At 47.8% G+C, this 21,091-nt stretch overlaps 1 protein-coding gene across 2 annotated transcripts in view; it reads right to left on the bottom strand.

The window, feature by feature from the left end:
* Positions 1–20,418, bottom strand: part of SLCO2A1 (solute carrier organic anion transporter family member 2A1) — an 81,245-nt gene extending 60,827 nt beyond the window's left edge. For both annotated transcript variants that reach the window (XR_007128608.1, XM_047736671.1), the window contains exon 1: positions 19,878–20,418. Coding sequence is in view for 1 of the 2 variants with exons in the window: in XM_047736671.1 (XP_047592627.1) it covers positions 19,878–19,973 (96 nt within the window). In the remaining variant the exon portion in view is untranslated. The remainder of the gene's footprint in view (positions 1–19,877) is intronic.
* Positions 20,419–21,091: the final 673 nt, after the last annotated feature.

Raw genomic sequence — 21,091 nt, 5'->3', positions numbered from 1 at the left:
ATTCCCAACAGCACAAGGCCAGAGCCATCTAGTCTAGGTCTACTTTCTCCATTCCTTCAATGTATTTCTGGACTTTTGCAGACAGAGGGCTACTCCTTCTGTGATCTCGCCTCTTTGACTTTCCTATGTATCTCCTAAGGTGCTCTTCTCCCCTCCCCTCTGTCTGCCTTCCTCCCAGTTCCACTCCTCAGCTCGGCAAGGAGGGCGAAGAGGGAGAAACACTGGTGGGCCTGCAGAAGGAAAGGCAGAAGGAACTGGGTGGGAACAAGTCTTCGGGCAGAGAGTAGAGAGGGCTTGAGTCCGCACTGCAGAAAATGCCCAAAGCCTCCCTTGGAAACCTTCCTCAGGTCTTAGGCTGGTGTTTGAGAGGAAAGGAAACTGTTAACATGAGAGGTCAAGGCAGGAAGTCAAGAAGGCATGCTAGCCTCTTTCCCATCGGAAAGCTGTGTTTAGATAAAAGCAACCAGAACATCCTTCCCTCTACCCACACCCTCTGGCACTCCTTCCCACATCCCCTGCCCAGGACCCCAGGAACTGACAAGGAGACAAGGCCGCAGTGATCTCCCCTGCTGCTTGGAGGGCTCACTCATGTCAAAGTCTCTTGTGCACCGCGACATAACCCATCTAAACACAGGAAATGTGAGAAGGAGTGGGAGCAGGGGGGAAAGCAAGCCAATTTCTCAAATTCTCTGTTTACCTATAGTATCTGATTTTAACCTATAAATATCATTAGTTCGAACACCCCTGACCTAAGAACATTCGTCATCTCCAAACGACCTGGGGTAAAAAAGATTGAAACAGAATTCAGCCTAGCACACGGCAAGTCTGTGGGCCCAAAGCACCTCTGGAGAGTCTCTGAATTCCAGCATGCGGCCAGCCACGCTCCTGCAGGCTGAGAAGCCTCTGTGCTCTGCACCCTCCCAACCTCCTCTCGCCTGGCCCAGGGGCAGGTCTCAGGGTCTGACGTGCATAGCCCTTGACTTTGACCCTGGCTACACGCAGCAGGAAGCTCCCCAAGTTCCTCCCATCCACTATGGCTCCACATTAGAGACACTCCCTGGAAACCATTTCAGTTTAATTGACTACTTCCCATCATTTGCTTTAGCGGAAATTTTGGGGACAAGGATATCACAGACAACCCAGTGACCTCTGCATGGGAATCAGTGTCCTGATATGTGCCTTGCCTCAGAGTAGAGGTTCTAGAATTTCAGGGTGCATCAGAATTACACAGAAGCCTTGTTGAAACAGCCTGCTGGGCCCCACCTCCAGTTTTAGATTCAGAAGCTCTGGGATAGGGCCCAGGAATCTGCATTTAGAACAAGGTCCCATGGGATGCTGATGTTGCTGGTGCAGGGACCACACTTAGGGAACCACCGCCTCGGACCCGAGTAAGTGCACCTGAGCTTTAACCCAAATCTTTCTTTCCAGACATTTCTTTCCTGGAGACGAGGCCCAATCTCTGTGTGCAAATCTATTACCAAATAAAGGGGGGGTGAAACTGAGGCAATCTCATGATTTCTCAGCACTTCCCTTGGCCACCTGGCCATGTGGACATGCGGTCCCTTCACGTGGGTCAGGCTGCACTGCTGGTGGAGGCCAGCACACTGGCCCTGGCTGTGTACTTCCATCCACCTCCCAATTCCTTTGACTATCCCACGCTGCCTTACCTAGTGGTGTTGAAGGCAAGTGCAAGGTAATGTGGTCTCATCATCCACACCCTGTTTGTTTTGGCTGGGATTTCTACCTGCAGGTTTAAAACTTATGAATGAAATCATCAATAAGCATCCTTAGACGGGAAAAGATTAGCTAAGCAAATACTTGACGCCTACCAGCTGCAGCCCTAGGAGCAGCAGACATGAGCTCACCCACCTTTCCAGGACCGATATCCACTCATGTCTGAAGCCCAGGGGCCTGTGACTGCCACAGCACATCACGGGACAAATACTGATAAGCAACATAAGGAAGGGGCATCTAGGCATGGGTGATATGCTGGGCATCTGATCTGTGCAGAGGACGGAAGGAGAATGCCAGTCATGGGAAGAAGTGGATGGAATGCCCCATTCTAGGCTTCCTTGCAGCAGCTCACCCCAAAACGCGCCTTCCTCCCCTCAGTGACTTCAGCAAAGCCCCTCTGGCCCCTGCAGACCTTTTCTGGGGGTTTGTTTACTGCCCAGTGGTGCTCACCTCTCCTGGAGCCCTCTGCCTGCTGCTGCCGCATTCTGTCACATGCAGGTTCTGAATGTCACTGCCCTTTGACCCTGTGACAATGTTTTTGATGTGTCAGTTTGGCTAGGCTACAGTCCCCAATATTCAGTCAAAGAAATGTGGGTGTTGCTGTGAGGAAATCTGCAGACCTCACTACAATATGTAACGAGTTGACATTAAGTAAAGGAGATTATCCTAAATAATCGGGGCAGACCTGATCAAGTAATCAGAAGGCCTTACAAGCAGGTGTGGGAGGGAGAGAAAGGGAGAGAGGGAGGGAGGGAGGAAAGGAGAAAGGAAGGGAAGGAATGAGGGAGGGAGGGAAGGAATGAAGAAGGGAGGGAGGAAGGGAGGGAGGGAGGGAGAAAGGGAGGGAAGAAAGGAAGGAAAGAGAGAGGGAGAGAGGGAGGGAGGGAAGGAAGGAGGAAGGGAGGGAGAGAGGGACACAGGGAGGGAAGGAGGGAATGAAAAAGATAGATTCCCCTGAATAGGAGCTTTGGCTCAATGCCTGTGCTCATCTTTTCATGACTGTCTGCCCTATGAATTTTTGACTTGATTATCCAGCCCCCACAACTGTATAAATCAATTCCTTGAAATACATATACATATACATACATGCATGCGTATCTTCTATTGACTCTGGTTTGATCAGACCCTGAGACAGACAAAACAATTACCTCCCCAGTGTCTCAGTCCCCGGTAAATACGTTGCTTTACATGGCAAAAAGGACTTAGCAGAAGTGATTACGTTTTTCAGAATAGGAGAATATTCTGGATTATCTGGGTGGACCCAAGGTAATCACAGGATCTTATAAGAGGGAAGCAGGAAAGTCAGAGTCAGAAACAAAGGTGAGAGGGAAAGAGACTTCAAGAGGCTCATCTACTGACTCTGAGGGGGAAGGAACCACAAGTCAAAGAAGTAGGTGGTCTCCAGAAGCTAGGAAAGGCAAGGAAACGGATTCTCTATCAAAACCTCCAGAAAGACCAGAGACCTACCAACACCTTGATTGTAGGTCTTTGTCCTCCAGAACTGTGAGATAGTAAATTTGTGTTGCTTTAGGTCACTAAGTTTGATGGTGATTTGTTCCAACAGGAGCAAAAAACTAATACAAACGCTGATTTGTCTGGGACCCTTCCCTTCTTCCCCAGTAGTGACGCCTTCCTTCATTCAGCCTACCTCTTTTCCCTCAGCAGTGTCTCCTAGAGGGGTGTTCTCTTCCTCTCTATAGGAAGTCTCAACTTTCTGGTCTGTTCAGCCCTCCTTCTGAGACCAGCACTGCCCTCCTCCTTGTTCTAGAGAAGGGCCTCTATTCAGCCACAGGGTTCCAAGAGGAGGCCCCTGTCAGAGGACACTGCCTTGCCTCAGGTAGGGGAGCACGACCCAACAGAGCCAATCAGAGTCCTGCCCTGGGATTCTTTCAAGGTGGAACGAAATGAAGGGCAGTAGGTATGCTGGTTGCTGAGCATGACTCAGCCGTGATATTGGCAGTGACATTCAGAGAAAAGTACAGAGGGCAGACAGAGCCCAGCTGGCACTCCAGGCCATCTGCCCAAATCCTTGCACATTTTTCTATTGTGGTTCTTCTCTTTCTCTTGTTAGGAGATCCTGTATGGTCTAGATATTCGTCTCTAGTCAGTTTTAGACATTGCAAGCATGTCACATTCTACCATTCTTCTTGCCTGAAAAAAAAACTCTTCTTTAGTTGACGTTCTCCTGATGTATTTTCTTTTATCCTTTGATTTGCAACTTTTTCTTTGAAAGACCATGTAACTAGATTCTCTCTCCCTCCCTCCCTCCCTTTCTCCCTCTCCCTTCCTCTCCCTCTCTCTGTCAAAGCACGTAACTAGATTCTCTCTCTCTCCCTCCCTCCCACCTTTCTCTCCCTCTCTGTCTCCTCCTCTGTTTCTGTTTCTGTATCAATCTGGCCTGAGATTCTCTAGCTCTGAAATGGTAAGAGTGGTCTGTTTTCATGTGTTGTAATTTCTGACACATCTAGATTTATATCTACTTCGTTTAATTGTGCTCCTATTTCCATGATTTTTTTTGTTTTATTTTTATTTATTTTTATTTTTGGCCTTTCATTCTCTTTTCCAGCCTTCTATTGGTTTGATTAGGTTTCAACTTTTTACTCTTTTCTGCTTTGGAAGGTATACATTCAGTGTCTTTTCTGTTCATGATTACCCATACATTTTAACAGACATAACTGATTTAACCAAGACTAAAGTTAAATAAATTTTCCACTCTCCTCCAAAATAAGCCAAGGACTCAAGATTTAACTTCAATTTTCCCTTCTAATTTTTCATATGAATGGTGTGTATTATCCTTCTTCCATCTTTTCTGCCCTCCATAAATCTTTATTATTTTGTCTACCTATAATTAATTACTACCACTTTTTGCTTCCTATCCTTTTCTTCTGTTTTATTTTTTGCTTTATGAATTTCACCCTTCCTTATTTTAGTGAGGACTCATGATTAGTAAATTCTGTTTTTGTTTGAAAAATCTCTAATTTGTCTTCTTGAATTATTTTTTAGTTATAAAATTTGAATTTGGTGGTAATTTTCTCTTAGCATTCTCAAAATTATTCCATTATTTTCTAGTGTCTATTATTTACTTTGAGAAGACTGGTGTCGGTCTAATTACTGGTTCTTATAAGTAAACTGCAATTTCACCCTGAAGCTCATAAAATTTTACTGTCTTTATTGTTCTGCAATTTCAGTATACTATGTAGAGGTATGCTCTTACTGTAAATTCCTGCCAGAATTTACTGTGCTTTTTTATATTGCAGTACGATATATTTTCTCAATTCTGAAAATTCTCCGTCATTTCTTCAATATTGTCTATCACCTACTCATTCTACTCTCTTCTTTGGTACTTGTTTCAGATTTTTATTGGACGTCATCCTTAATGTTTTCATATCTCTTAACCTGTCTTTCACAGTTTCCACTTCTTTATTCCTCTGTGGCTTATTCAGGGTGACTTCTTCAATCCTCTCTTCCACTTAGAAAATATCATTAAGTGCAGAAGTGATTAAGTTGAGGGTTTGAAATTGGGAAATTATCTAATCTGTTATTTAACCATTCACTGAATTTTTACTTTTTATATCTGCGTTATTCATTTCTAGAATTCCCATGCGTTTCTCAAAACTGCCCATTCCTTTTTCATAGTGTTTATTCTTTCCTGGTATTTTCTATTTCTTCTTACACCCTTTTCAACATTTTAAACTTTTTTTTTTTTAAGATTTTTTATTTATTTATTTGACAGAGAGAGATCTCAAGTAGACGGAGAGGCAGGCAGAGAGAGAGAGAGAGGGAAGCAGGCTTCTTGCTGAGCAGAGAGCCCGATGTGGGACTCGATCCCAGGACCCTGAGATCATGACCTGAGCCGAAAGCAGCGGCTTAACCCACTGAGCCACCCAGGCGCCCTCTTTTCAACATTTTAATATGGTTTTATGGTCTCTTTCAGAATGTTCCATTATCTCAAAATCTTGAGGTGCTAATTTTCCTCATTGATATGTCTGCTGCCTGTTGCTTATGGTGGACCATTTCCTTGTGTAAATTTTTGTTGTAAGCCCTTCTTGGAAGGGCATTGTCTTCTCTTAGGGATTCTGGTTGGTCTGGATTACAGAAACATACTTCCAGAGTGGTTTTACTCTCGTGCCTGCCAGATGGCAAAGAGTTATCATCAGCCCCAAAACAATTTTTATACTACTTTATTTGCTTAGAGATTCCCATACCATGTGCATAGTATAAATTCTGTTTTCAATTCTATGTGGCATGACTTGGGGTTATGATTTCTTAGAGAAATTATTTCACCCAGAGGTCCTGTTAGAGAGTCCTCCTTGCAGTCCCTAGGGAGGTGGGCAGAGTTTTATTAGTTCCCTTCTCACCAGGGGGCCAGCTTTCTGCATCAGTCTGAGGGCCAACTCCCCATGTCATCTTTGCTGCCTGTGTGATTACTAACACCTACTCTCCATTAGGAGTTTCTTTACGGGGGTGTCTGGATGGCTCAGTGGGTTAAAGCCTCTGCCTTTGGCTCGGGTCATGGTCCCAGGGCTCTCTGCTCAGCGGGGAGCCTGCTTCCTCCTCTCTCTCTCTCTGCCTGTCTTTCCGCCTGCTTGTAGTATCTCTCTCTGTCAAATAAATAAGTAAAATCTTTTTTTAAAAAGGAGTTTTTTTAGGGTTTCTTTACTGGTCTAGTCATACCACACACACTTCTCCCCTCCATCCCCGCTGCAGGGTCAGTTGATACACTCACTGTTTTGGTGTTCAACTCATTCTTCATTTCTTGAACCTTGAAAATTTCACTTTCTTGCAAACTTGGCTCCATTTTTAAATATTTGGTGGTGTTCTATTTTATGAAGCATTTATAGTAAAGTCCCATGTAATGTGAACCTGTCATGTTGATGGGAAGCATAGTTATAATTCACTATAGTTCTTTATGATCCATCTTACCCTAACTAACCAGAGCCTTGAAAGATAGGTACCTTATCTGATATACAGCTGTGATCCCCAAGCAGAGGTTATACATCAGAAGCATGAAGGTGACTTTAGAATTCAGAGCCCATGGCCCCAAATGGATTAAGCAGAATCCAGTTCTGTCACTAGCCTCTTCTCCTTCATAGAACCCAGTTCTTTTCTCTCTTATTTGATACACTTTGTAACTAGGTTTATTTGTACATCTGCCCACTGTTTATATATCTCTTGAGAGGGCTTAGTTTGTTCATCGTTGTATCCTCGATGGTTGATGGTAGTTGATCAATGATAACATGTTGCATGAATGAATGAACAAAATGAATGCATCTCAGGCAGCCTTCCTGACACCATTCCTGGCCTCAGAGTTTTGAAAGCCCTGCTGAATACAACACTTGTAAAGTGCTATCATACAACAGGGGGCGTTAATCACGGCTTACCAACTGATGGGGAGAAAACCCACCCAGGATGTCCCCGCATCATCCCAGGTGTAAAAGTCCAGGCTCAGGACAAGATCCCAGGCAGTACTTGCAGTTCTTGTCCCAGCCTCTATCCTCTCTCCCTCTCCCTCAGGCCCACTCCTCCTTCATGGCATGGAGCCCATCAGATACACTCACTTCCCTAAGATGCTTGGCCAACTTTAGGGCTGGATTCCCAAACTCTGAGCCAGCCCCTTGGAGTGGGCACCAGGAGAGCACAGACGGAAGTAGAGAAATGCCTCTCAAAACTTCCCCAAGAAGAAAATGTTCCATAGTTTTGCCTTTCTTTCAGAATTAAAGTATTGTTGTGGCACCTGGCTGGCTCATTCAGTTAAGCTGCCTTCTGCTCAGGTCATGATCCCAGGGTCCTGGGATCCAGCCCAGGCTCCCTTGCTCTACAGGGAGTCTGCTTTTCCCTCTCCCTTTGCCCTTCACCTCACTCGTGCTCTCTCTCTCTCTCAAATTAAAAAAAAAAAAAAAGTCTTAAAAAAGAGTATTAAAGTATTGCTTTCTGACTTCACCTCCAACTCTGAGGAGCCATAAGACTCAAACACAAAAACAAATGTAATAATGCATTGGGAACAGTGGTGGGAACTGCAGGAACGGTCCTTCTAGAGGAGCCCACACCCCTGCCGGCCATCCTGGCTTCACCTTTGCTCCATCCTTAGGTACCAGGAGACCAGACACATCTCGTCTTATATGGCATTTCATATCCCACAACAAATGTCTCGCTGTATCCACCAAAGGGGGGTGTGGATGTCACCACAAGCTTTAGGGCTTTTTTCTAATTATAAGTACAGGACGTTTACCATAGAAAAATGGAAAACACAGACAGTCACAAAGAAGGAAAACAAAACCACTTGTGGGCTTCTCACACAGAGAACTATCTGTTTAGGTGTACCCTCTTCAACTCTTCCCGTGACTTAAAAATTTGGATCATCTCAGCCTATGGTTGCCTATCCTGCAGCCTCTGCTTCAGATCATAGAATGAACCCTTCCCCCCAAGTTTAAACTATTCTCAAGACAACTTTTAAAAAACTGTAAATATTCCATAGATGGATGTCCCTTGGTGCATCTGACTCTCCAGTTGCTAGATATACAAGTCATTCCCTCATTATAAGCCTCTGAGCACATGCGACTCACGTTACACGTTGTTCTGCTGTGAACAACAAAATGTTGTTCCGCTGACTGGGTTTCCATTTATTCTTTAGGAAGGGCTTCTCAGCCACCTTCTTCTGGCTGGGTCCCTGGTCCAAATGCCTGTGTGCTATGCAGCTGTAGTATCTGTCTAGCGTGATGAGCACAGGGGAGGGGAAAGAGAGGAAAGCTGAGGAACGAAGACCTTCAGGGCCACTATTATCAAAGTTGGCTTAGGAAAATAAAATAATACATATAAATAAGTAGCCCTGCTTGTGTCTGTTGGTATGAAGGACTGAAGTAGTAAAGCTCTGGCTCAGCTGGCTGGGATTTTATTTATTTATTTATTTGAGAGAGAGCAAGAGTACCCATGAGCAGGGGAGTGCTGCGAGGGAGGGTCAGAGGGAGAAGCAGGCTCCCTGCTGAGCAGGGAGCCCCATGGGGCTCCATCCCAGGACCCCGGGATCATGACCTGAGCTGAAGGCAGGCGCTTAACTGACCGACACAGCCAGGTGCCCCAGCTGGTTGGGATTTGTGGTGGGATGCAGGAAGCAGCCGTAAAGGAAAGTCATAAGACAGTCCCAAATGCCAGTTTTGTCACTGTGGAATGTGGCAATTCCCATGAGTTGCCTAACAGTTTCATCCACTATAAAATGTGATAATATGCATCTTAGAGCATGGGAGGTAGGATTCAGTCAGATAGCATTTCTGAAAGGTCTGCTTATTATTTTACTAATTGGCACATAATAGGTTCCCCCAAATGTATTTGCATTCACAGTTAAATATCCATATGTCCCATATATTTTCCCATACATATGTGCCCTGATAAAATGTATCCATCTTTGTGATGATAGCTCAGAAGATCATATCATAATTGTTACTAATAAAAATGTGTTGCCGAAGGAGTGAATTCTGAATATTTGTAATTTTCAGGCAACCAAAACAGGCTTGTCCCCACTCCTTGTGAGTTTTACGTGCCTACATGTTAAATTTACATGTTGATTCAGTAGGACTGTGCTTTCCTGGGATACTGACTATGAAGAAGAAGGAGCCCCAGGCTGCAGTGAGCCTAGGAGGGCAGCTTCCTGACATCAGGGCCAATGTGAAATGAAATGGACAACCACAAGGCCCTGTAGGCTCACTTTCCAAATCAGTAACAAGGTCCGGGGTGGAGATGACCCAAAAGACAAGGCTGGTTCTATAATTATTTGGCCCTGCCATTTTGGAATGGGAGGGTTGTGTGGGGTGTATTCCTGGAGTACATCCCACAAGTATGTTCCTGCTGGCATTAGGCCAGATCCCTCTGTGAGGGTCCCTGCTGGGCACTCCGGTGATAAAGTCAGGACAGAGTCCCCTGTGAGCCTCTTTTCTACTTCCTCCTGAGAGATGTCATCTCGTCAGAGGCCAGAGGATAGACAATGATTTAGCCAGGGCTCTTCCAGGCTTGGCACAGACACTCCATGAAGGTATGCAGAGTCAGGGGGGAGTGAGAGCGAGAGGTAAGAATAGAGGAAGATGGGAGTAAGGAGGAAGAGTGTGACAATTGGGTTGGGGCGGGCCTCACAACTCATGAAGGCATAACAAATTTGCAGAGTCTGTGGGGGCAGAGGTCCCCATCATGGGAAGGTCTCTGCTGGTTCCAGAAAACTCAGGGCCCACCAGCCTCCACAAAGCTGGAGGCTCCTTCATGAATGGTAAACCAAACTCCTCGCAGTGACTAGGACCCACAAGAAAACCTTTGTGGTCAGGGACAAAAAGATTTGGGGACCACACATAGCCTTTAGCAATGCCCAAATTCAGAGCTGGTTCAGCTTTCAGAGGAAGGTAGCCTAGACCACCTGGCTTCCCATTTCAACCCTGCCAAGCAACTCCTCAGTTAGAGAAATAGGGGAGAAGGGAGACTGCTTTTTACTGGAAATATGTAGGAGAGCAACCAGGCAGAGGGGGTTCTGCTCACTTTCCTCTGGGGACGTGCATGGAAAGGGACGGTTTCAGCTCATCATAGGAAAAACTTAAAGCCTGTGGTGTTACTGGTTCCTGGACTTGCCTTGTGAGCGGATGAGTTCCCCATTACTAGGGCTATGTCAACAGAGGTAAGGACATTGTCAGGAGGATTCCTGTGCCTTTAAGCAGATGGTCTTTCTTATCATGTTCAATTTTGAAATTCAATAAGCCAAGAAGCACTATCTTTCCACAGGTCAGTTTTTATCATCACTTGTATGAGATGTTAAAAATGCTATATATCATGACGAGCAACGAAGACAGGACTGGGCAGGGGGATATCTGCATACAAATAAGAAGGAATAACGGGGCTGCTGCTCCATAAGCCCCACCAATAGTGTCCTGGTTCCTGCTTGTCTTCTCTCTGGAAGACTACAACCTCTTCCTGCCATAGATCCTGGAGGTTTATTTCCATCACCGAGCACCATCCCTGACCCTCCATCAGTAGCCCCTCTGCCCCACAGTCAAGGTGGAAGTCCATTCTTGTACAATGTCACAGCGAGGGAGGCAGTAGGGGGACCAACTTGTCCCAATCTGTCCAGAACTCTTCCAGTTTTAAAACTGAAAGTCCTGTGTCCCAGAAACTGCCTCAGTCCTGGGCAAAACGAGGCTGGTGGTCATGTTGAGAGGAAGGGAATTTACGACTCTTGCTTCTTGGAAGCTTGGGAGCAGCTTAGGCAGCCAAGCACAAGCAGTAATAGCTGGTATGGAGCCTCACAAGGGGGACGCTCAGGAGAGGCTCCTGAGGGAGTGAGCCCCAAGCGCCCGCGCCAATGCTCAGCTCCCGACACTTCCCTCAAATGCCCTGAGAATCAAAGACAAAGCAGGAAGATTTCAAAGGGGCCTGAGGCACAAGGCAGGAAGGATGTGAAAGGGACTGAGAAAGCGGGCAGTCTAATCCCATCCTGGGCACCTGGATGGGCTCAGTGGGTTAAGTGGTTGCCTTTGGCTCAGGTCCTGGGATCGAATCCCACATCGGGCTCCCTGCTCAGTGGGCAACTTGCTTCTCCCTCTCCCTCAGCCTCTTCCCCTTGCCCATGTTCTCTCTTTCTCTCTTGCATGTGCGCTCTCTCAAATAAATAAATAAAATCTTTCCCAAAAAATCCCATCCTGCAAACTTGTTGGCAACCCATTATGCAGGGTAAGGGTGACTCAGAAAGCCTACTGTCCTCTCCCTGCCCTTCCCTTCTACTACTATCCTTTTCCTCCAAGCCCACAGAGACCTCAGTACATTCTCTAGCTGGTTCAACTCCCTGGTCAGTGGGCAACTTGCTTCTCCCTCTCCCTCTGCCTCTTCCCCTTGCTCATGTTCTCTCTTTCTCTCTTGCATGTGTGCTTTCTCAAATAAATAAATAAAATCTTACCCAAAAAATCCCATCCTGCAAACTTATTGGCAGCCCATTATGCAGAGTAAGGGTGACTCAGAAAGCCTACTGTCCTCTCCCTGCCCTTCCCTTCTACTACTATCCTTTTCCTCCAAGCCCACAGAGACCTCAGTACATTCTCTAGCTGGCTCATCTCCTGGGGGTCCCAAAGGGATCAGCCCAGGAAACGGCTGACATCCACACCCCACAGCTGTCCCACTTAAACTATCTAGGTACGGTTCCCTCTTCACTTAACAAGCTGGCTGAGTGAACTAACTGGATAAACTAGTTCTGACTTGAGGTCTCCCTGCGTCGTGTTTCCCAAACTTGGTATGTTCTACCTGGGAGACACATTTGGGAGACACGAGCTAGACATAGCATAGCTTCCTAGAGCTTCAATGCAGGACTTTGGGGGAAATACAACATATTTGGAAACATATAGCTATACTATGGAAGAAAACATAAAATTTACTTGATTTTAAGATAAAACATAAAATATCCCAGAAATGGAATACTCTTGGTTCATCCACTCCTCCTCTTGTCTACCCCATGTGGAAACCTGTTCACTCTCTCCTAGAATTCAGGGCATCTCGCTGGGACAGCTGGACAAACCCTGGCTTACTGCCGCCCTCCCTAATGACATCTGCATTTCAACTGAGGCCTTCTGTGCTCTAGGCCAGCATCTCCCAGGGGTGTTAGATGAAACATTCTTCGGAACATAAAGAGGTATTACTGATGTTTGATGAAACAAAATGAAACTTGTTACCAGAACTCCCAGATTTCTACAGGACTTAGGTGCAAACTAAATTTCTACCAAAGGGTTAGTGTGCCTACTTTCTGGGGGGCAGGGGGGCAGCCCTGTGGGGAGCTAGCACCAATGGTGACCAGACTGACTGTCCCCAATTCATTTAGGGTTAGTGTCCCAGGCTGGTTCTCCTCGCCCCCAGCCATGCCAGAGCCTCCAGCATTTCCCCTGAGACTCCTGAGCATCTTGTTCAACATGGCAAAGAGGCTGGGAGGACTGACTCTGGGAGAGGGCTACTCCCTGGAGTATCTACCCATCCTGCAACCCCACGGTGCAGCCTGACACTCCCTACCTTGGTTTTGTTCCGCACCCTGATCCAATGTAATCCATCCCAAATAGGAGGACACACCCAGGGAATCAAGGTCCTCCAAACTAAGAGAGCTGAGCATTGATCAAAGACGACCTGCCAATCTGCACCCTCCACTTCTGCCAGGTTTCACAGCAGGTCTCCCAGCAAAGCTCAGACCCATTGGGCCCTGCTCCCAGTTTATGAGCAACTTAACAGCATGAGATGAGAATCTGAGAACTTGCAAGGAGCTCAGAGATCACTGAACTCAGGTCCAAATGTTCACAGATGAGAGAATCCAGAACCGAGAGGCATTCTGTGGCCATAGGAAGGAGAGGGCTGGGCAGTGAGCTGACCCTGAGAGGCATTTCCTGCTTGCTATTCGCTGGACAGGTGGCCTTGAATGAGCTTCCATTTCCTCAAGTGTGAAATAGAGATGCTGAAATCGCCCTTGTAGGGCTGTTGTTGAGAATAAAAAAGGTTTAGGATCGAAGATTAACAAATCAAGCTCAAAGGAAAAGACAACTATTCAGCTAAGCCCAGAAGAAAAGCTGGAGCACAGAAATACATAAGATCCCATCCAGTTACTAAAAGTGAGGTTCAAATTTGCCTTTGTATCTTCTTAAAAGGCAACATCGAAGGGAAGCTGAATGGGTTATGTATGTAATGTGGTAACGATAAGATAAACACATACCACCGCAGACTAAAGTCAACCTTCTACCTAACAGCGAGAATTGCTGAGTAGTTACAGTAATCAAGACAGTGTGGTCCTGGCAGAGAGGTATACATATACATCAGTGAAGCAGAACAGAAAACCCAGCATAAATCCACACAAGCATGGCCAACAGGCTTTTGACAAAGGAGCCAAGGCAATTCAGTAGAGAAAGGACAGTCTTCTCCACAAACGGTGAGGGGGCAATTGGATAACTACAGATACAAAAAAAAAAAAAAAAAAAAAAGAGTGAACCTCACACCTATACAAAAATGAACTTAAAATGGATCATAGATTTAAATACAAGATTATAAAACATTTACGAGAAGACATAGGAGAAAACTATCAGGAACTAGATTTGGTGAAGAGTTCTTAGACATACACCAAAAGCAGGACCCAGAAAATTAAAAATTGATAAATGAGATTTCATCAGAATACAAACACTTTTTTTTTTTCTGTGAAAGACCCTGTTAAGAGAATAAAAAAATAAGCTACAGACTGGGAGAAAATATTTGCAGACCACATTCCCAACAAAGGACTTGTATCTAATATATATAAAGAACTCTCAAAGCAATAGTAAAAATTCTGATTAGACAAAGGACAAATTCTACAAACAGACATTTCAATGAAGAGCACATACACATGGCAAATGAGCACACGAAAAGATGTTCAACATCACTAACTATTAGGGAAATGCAAATGAAGACCAGGTTGAGATGTTCTACAAACCCATCTGAATGAGCTAAAGTAAAAAGTAGTGACAACACCAAATGCTGTCAGAGATGTAGAGAAACTGGACCTCTCCTAAACTGTTGGTGCAAATGTAAAACTGTACGGCCACTTCGGAAAAAGTTTGGCAGTTTCTTTAAAAAACAAACAAACAAACAAACAAACATGCAACTACCATCCAACCCAGCAAATGCACTCTTGGGCATTTATTCCAGAGAAATGAAAGTTTTTATCTATCCAAAAACCTGTACATGATTATCTGTAGCAGCTTTACTTGTAATAGCCCCAAACTGGAAACAACCGAAATGTCCCTCCATAGATGAATGGTTAGACAAATCACAGGACATCCATACCATGCAGTATGACTCAGCAATAAAATGGAACAAGCTATTGATATAAGCAACATCCTGGATGGATCTCAAGGGTATTATGTTGAACGAGAATAGCCAGTCTCAAATGATTACATATTGCATGGCTCATTTATGGAACATTCTCAGAATGACAAATGGTCGTGATGGAGAACAGATTTGGGGTTGTGATGGTAGTCAGGCAGAAGGGTGTAGGCAAGATGACAGGGGAGCAGCACAGCAGAGATCTTGGTGGTGATAGAACCAGTTCTGTGTCTTGAGGCAGTAGGGTGATGGTTCCACGAATCTCTACGTGTGACAAAACGGCATGGAACTACACACACACGTTGTATCAATGTCTATTCCCTGCTTTTGGTATTATAGTGCAGAATTAAGATAGAGCCACTGGGAGAAACTGGGTGAAGGGTACACAGCACCTCTCTGCACTATTTTTCCTAGGAATAGATGATTGTTTCAAAATAAAAAGTTTTGTTTTTTTTTTAAAAACTCAAATAAATCAAGCTTTGTCTGTACTAAGGACTCAACTTTTTCCCATGGTCCCTCAAAAGGAGCCCCCAAGGACCACGGTGATGACCCATCTGTGCTGGTCCTGTGGTACAGACAAGTGTAAATTTACATACCTATTTCTTTATGTCCTTGTTAACAGATACTGAGAGTGCAATGCCCAAGTACACGGTCATGAACTTATGATTTAAAATGGGGGCCACTGCCTGGGAGCGTCCCAAGCTTCTTCTTAGCCTCACCATGCCCAGCTCTCCGGCTTTGGCACATAACTGGAGCTCTCTGCAGGCCAGTGCCTCCACAGGCAGAAAGTGGGGTGAAGCAAGGGCTGGAGGAGGCTAAACCCACTGACGGGATAAAACCAAGCAGGGGTGGGAAGAGGGAGAACAAGGAGGGATGATGTCTGCATTGGGGACCACCTACGTTCCTCTGCATTCCACAAACAGAACAAAAGAAGGTGAGGGAAAGCCATGCTCCCAATCCAACATCCCAACATCATACCTTCGTCTCCTAGAATGGGGAAAAAAAGTCACAGACAAAAGAGAATGATCAGAAAGAGATAAGATAAGCGATCCATATTGTGAGACATAAATCACTCTTCCCTTTGTTCTGTGGCAGTATAGGTCCCAATTCATTACCAGGAGTGGGGTCCTGAGTATCATCCCAGGAGAAAATGGTCGGAGTGAACTGTGACCCCCACCCAACCAGTTCCCATTGTTCTCCCCTCCCCATACCCCCACATATAAGCAGGGCAAGCTAGGCCCTCCCAGGGGATAAATAAATGGTGTCCTCAACATCAGAGAAATACCCACCAGCCCCAGGGCAGGAGGAGTGGGCACCTCTTAATCCATGAGGTCAGTTAAGGAATTCTTTGGCCCAGAGATTCTCTTGAGAGTGTTTTCCCCAGGCATAAATAGTCAGGTTGGTGGCATATAGCACTTTCCTCTGGAAACCAAGAGGTTAAGCCCAGGAAGTTAAGACTAAGCTGTCTCCCCACATTTGGGGGTCAGAGGCCTTAGGAAGTTACAGACATAGGCCAGGATAAAGTACCTCTCCCTCATTTGGGTGCCTCCCTCCCAAGTCAGTGGTCACTGGGCACTCAGGCCATGCCGTGAGATCTGTCTATCCCTTTCTTCCCACTGTGCATCCCCCGCCCTCCATCCCCGCTGGATTCTCCCTCCCTGACTGGATATACACTATTTCCCTACGCCGGGGCTTGAGGTGTGGGAGTTCCTGAAATTTGGGCAGCAATTACCAATGGTCTACACCTTTTGTAAGATAACCTCAGTTGGGCCCCTCAAAGTTCATTTTAAGAAGAAACAGATCTCTTTGAGGCTGCCAGGACCCGGTAGCCACAAAAGTTCTCTCCTTCCTCCTCACCCCTACCCCCATCATTGCTGAATGAACCTGTTTTTATTTTTATTTTTTTTAAAGATTTTATTTATTTATTTGACAGAGAGAGATCACAAGCAGGCAGAGAGGCAGGCAGAGAGAGGAGGAAGCAGGCTCCCTGCTGAGCAGAGAGCCCGATGTGGGGCTCGATCCCAGGACCCTGAGACCATGACCTGAGCCGAAGGCAGCAGCTCAACCCACTGAGCCACCCAGGCGCCCCTGAACCTGTTTTTAATTTAGAGTTCTGGAGGTTGAATTACTCTCTCTGACAATGACTAGGGAGGAGTTCTACTTCTTAAGAATCCTGTAGCCAGAGGCAATACGGACTGTCTCCAGAATAAATACAATTGTATTTACTCCTACAGGAGAGAGTACAAAAACCTCACCCCCTAAGTGAGAGCCACCAGGCCCTTTAGGGGAGAGTTGTGAAGAGTGAAAAGGTATGACGAGCCCATTTCTGACTGGAGACATCCATCCTGTAGCTATGAACCGTGACCCCTGCTCACAGCTGGGATTCGTGTGTGTCAGCAGGGCCTGAAGAAAGCACTGACCCCTTAGAACAAGCGTACCTCCAGCTTTCCCACGTGCTCAACCAAAACTGAGCAGCGTTGTGTGGTGCTGAGGGCAGGGTGTATGGCGGTTAGACTCTAACCCTGGGGTCTCACATATCTAGTTCCTCAACACTCCACTCCTTTCTGGCTGTGTGTCCACACCTCACTAAACCTTGGTTTCCTCATCATTAATGGGGACAGTAATAGTATCCACTAGGTAGAGTTGTAATGGGGATTAATCATGGGTGGAATACATCCAAAGTTCTTGGTACATCCAGATAGCTCCATTAGGGTTAGCTACAATTACATCTATTTTAGACATTAACTGTGGTTTCTCTTAACTATTGACTATGCCCCATGTGAGGCATAATTGGTGGAACAACAGATCCTAAATGGTGTTTAAACGTGCATCCTGTTTGTTGAGGGAAGAACTGACATCTTATTGATGCCAATCCTGGAGAGTTCTGCATGGTTTACAGGACCCATTTCCTATGCCTCATCCCACATAATTCTTAAGGAGCCCCCATGAGGTGGGGATCATTCTCAGCACCTGTTTTTTGTTTGTGGTTGTTGTTTTAACATAAGGACTCTGCTGCCCAGGAAAGGTGAGAAATGCCCCCGCCATGTGTTAGTAAGAGGTTGGATCTACATCTTGGACCTATGTCTCCTGGCCTCATCCCCTTCCCCCTAAACCATATGGTCTGTAGGGTTTTGCAGGAATGTCACAAAGCCAATCATTTAGTCTGCCTCAGCATTGAGGAACCCAGGAAATGATGGGTCCTTAGGTTGGGTGTCCCCTGTTAGCCCCCATGTCACACATGTTCACAAGACACACACAGTCCATCCACCAGTGAGAGAGCGTGCAGGGTAGTCACCCAACCTCTCATTGGGAGGAGGGAATCTCCCAGGAAATTGCAATTCCCCAGACAATTATTACTGCCCTCTGGAAAAATAGGCTTACATGAGTTTAACTAATGGAATTCCAGGCCCCAGATTTGCCTTGAGATATCCAAACTGTACCTGATTTCAGGTTGACTAAGAGTAGCTAATTGAAGTCTCTCTAAACTTTGGTTTCAGAGTTACTATGGATCCATGGAGATAAAAATTAAGAGGATCTGATTTTTGGAATTAAGAAAAACTCTTAACTGGTATGAACCTTTCAGAGGCCCATTGGCCTGGGTCCAGGCCTCAGGCACATGTGGTTAAATCATCAACATATGAAAAATTATCTCATTTTTACAGATCTTCAAAGGCACTGCTGCCATAAACTTATTTTTGGGGCTCAGGGCAGGTCTAAATGGATCAGTCTCATTGCGGGTGACCTTCACTGTCAGAAAACTGTTCTGGGGCAAGCAACCCCACTTCCCCTTGTTGGTGAAATAGGGAGAGGTGCCCCCACCCTGATTCTCTCCTGGGCCTCTTTCTTTTCGGACCACCCAGCTGTTGCTCCCACCCTTTCCTCCCAATCCCTAATTTATAAACACCAAATTTTCTACAGTTCTCTGCTGAAACTTCTCCAAGTCTCTTTTGAATGGTGGGACCAAAACGGCACACAGTGTTCTCATCCAGGTCTGGCCAAAAGTGAGGCAATTTGAGGGTTATCTGAAACGATCTCAAAATTTCTGTGTCTTATTGACACCCAACCATGGAATCAACTCAGCCTTTATTTATTGTGGTGTGGAGATAGGGCAGAAGCAGGAGTGGGGATCCCAGCTCCACTGCTAACAATATGACTAAGTATATAGGTGGGATTCACTGTGACAGCCAGATCCCTTTCTGTTGAACACTCAAATAATCAGTCCACAGGGACACCTCTCCCCATTCTGCCTTTAATTGCACCACTGGAGGCTTTACCTAGCCCCACCTGACTGTATGATTGCTGAAAGAACCTCTCAGGACCATCCTCTCCCTCCCCAACTCCGGGGGGGGGGGGGGGTAGGGGGGGGAAGTCTTCATGTGGGCTCTGCAGTCCTCACCACAGCCCCTCTACCCTCCCAGGAGGTGCAATTCGCGGTTGTTTCTGCCCAGGCAGAACCAGCCAAAGAGCCTGAGTGTGGATTCAATTATTCCAGGTCCCCCTGGAGCGCGGGAGGAAGTGCAAGCATTCCCCAACCCCCTGCGGGAGAAAGAGACCTCGCCATTCGGCCACCTACACCCCATCTTCACCCATTCCCAATACCTTGCCAAGAGAGAGGCACCTGCTCCGTGTTACTAAACGTACTGCGAGGGCCTGCTGCCTCCCTGGGGCCATTTCCAGACCAGGAAGCACGCAGCGTTGGTTGCCAAGCCCCCGGGGGGAATTCTGAACTTTGCAGGCAGCGGCGCAGAGAGGTAGCAGTGCCGGGGACACTGCTGCTTTTAGGGAAGGAGAAGATCCCTTCCGCCACCCACCCCAGGATGAGTTAGGCTCTGAGCTCCAGCTCCGAGGAACCACACAGCCTGTCATTTTCCGGCACCTCCAAGCCACCCCTTCCCGAAGTTCATTGCCCGCCGGAGACCGAAAAAGTACCCCGCGAGTTCTGTTTCAGTCGAAGAGCAGGACAGTTGCCAACTGAGAAGAGTTCAACCAACAGGCAGGTACTGTCATTGTCCCGCTTCTTGCCCCGACGAGGGTGTGGGAGCGCGCGCGCACACGCACGGAGACACGCACACACGCACACACCCGCCCAGCGCGAGCTCTTCGGTGCGGGCCCCCTTCACCCGCCGCGGGCCCCGGGGATGAGTCCCTGGCCGCTGCACGGAGGGCTGAGAGGAAGCCCCCGCGCTTCGGCGTCGCGCTTCGGCGTCCCCCTCCGGCTCCGCAGCACCGACGTCGGCGCCCGCCAGAGGTGAGCCCGCCGCGGCTCGGGCGCCGACGGCCGCGAGTTCTGCGCTCACCTTAATGTTGCTGAAGACCGAGCGGGAACAGCGGCCGGTTCTGCCCGAAGAGGCGTCGCTGCCCTGGCGCGCGCCAGGCTCGGGCCAGAACCCCATGGTGGCGGCCCCGGCGGGGCGGGACGGCGGCTGCAGGGCCCGGGCAGGCGGCGGGGCGGGCAGGGTCCGGGCGCTTCGGGTTGGGGCTGCAGCGCGGGTGGCTGGTGAGAGTGTCCGCGGCCGCGGGAGGAGGCTCGCAGCGCGGAGACTGCGCGAGCGAGTGCGCGCCCAGAAGTTTTATAAGTGGCCGCCGCGGTCGCTGATGATGAAACGCGCTCTCCCTCCTCCCTCTCCTCCGTAGCTGTCGAAGGCGCAGCGAGCCCCCGCCCCGCCCCCGCCGCGGCCGCCCCCTCAGACAGGTGTGACGCGGCGGCCCACGCCGCGTAACCTCGCTCCACGCCCGGGGTCGTCTGTGCTCCCGGAGCCTGGCTGGGACCTGCGAGGCTTGACCGCCACTGAGAGACCGCCACTGGGCGGCGGGGGGCGTTGGGTCCCGAGGAGGGGAGGTAGCGGCTGGGGCGGGGGGTGGGGGTAGGAGCCTGCACGAGGGTGGGGGCGCCCGGAGGACTGGAGGGGCGGGGCGGGGGGGGTCAGCGGGGACCGACCGGCTGGCGACTAGAGCGGACCCGAGGAGAGGTTGGCAGGGCTTCGGGGGCAGGAGAGGCAGGAGGAGAACCGAGAGGCGCCGGAGGGGCCAACGGGAGCTAAGGGGCTTGACGGGGAGTCGAATTTTCAAGGAGAGGGGTGCCGCGGCGCCCCTCCCGACGCGCTCAGGGAGATTTACCGAGCGGGTCTCTGCTTGTTTGCACTCGCTGAAAACCTGGGCTCACAGTTCCGGTGATGGCTCTGAGACTCGTTGAAGCTGTTTGTGTCGGGGACTGATTTATATTTAAACTGCTCGTTGCGCTGGAGAGGGGGCCGCCCCGGGCAGGGCCCGAACTCTCTGGACCTGAGCCAAGGTAAACTGCAGGGGCTGTCAAGTGTCGGCATGGCTGGGTCTGGCCTGAAATATTGAGGCCAGGAGAGAGGGTCCCCCGTGGACATAAGAGACGCACCCTACTGACCTCCTTCCCTGGGGCTGGAATAGAACAGCGGCTTTATTTTTTTTTTCCCCCAAGATTTTTTTCCACTAGGATTTCTACTGCAGAAAAGAGAAAGAAGGTGAGGCTTTTTAAGAG

The sequence above is a fragment of the Lutra lutra genome, chromosome 1 (genome assembly GCF_902655055.1).
Source record: "Lutra lutra chromosome 1, mLutLut1.2, whole genome shotgun sequence".
NCBI classification, from domain to species: domain Eukaryota; kingdom Metazoa; phylum Chordata; class Mammalia; order Carnivora; family Mustelidae; genus Lutra; species Lutra lutra.
The sequence above is the reverse complement of the archived record's forward strand: the minus strand, read 5'-3'. Positions and strand labels throughout refer to the sequence as shown.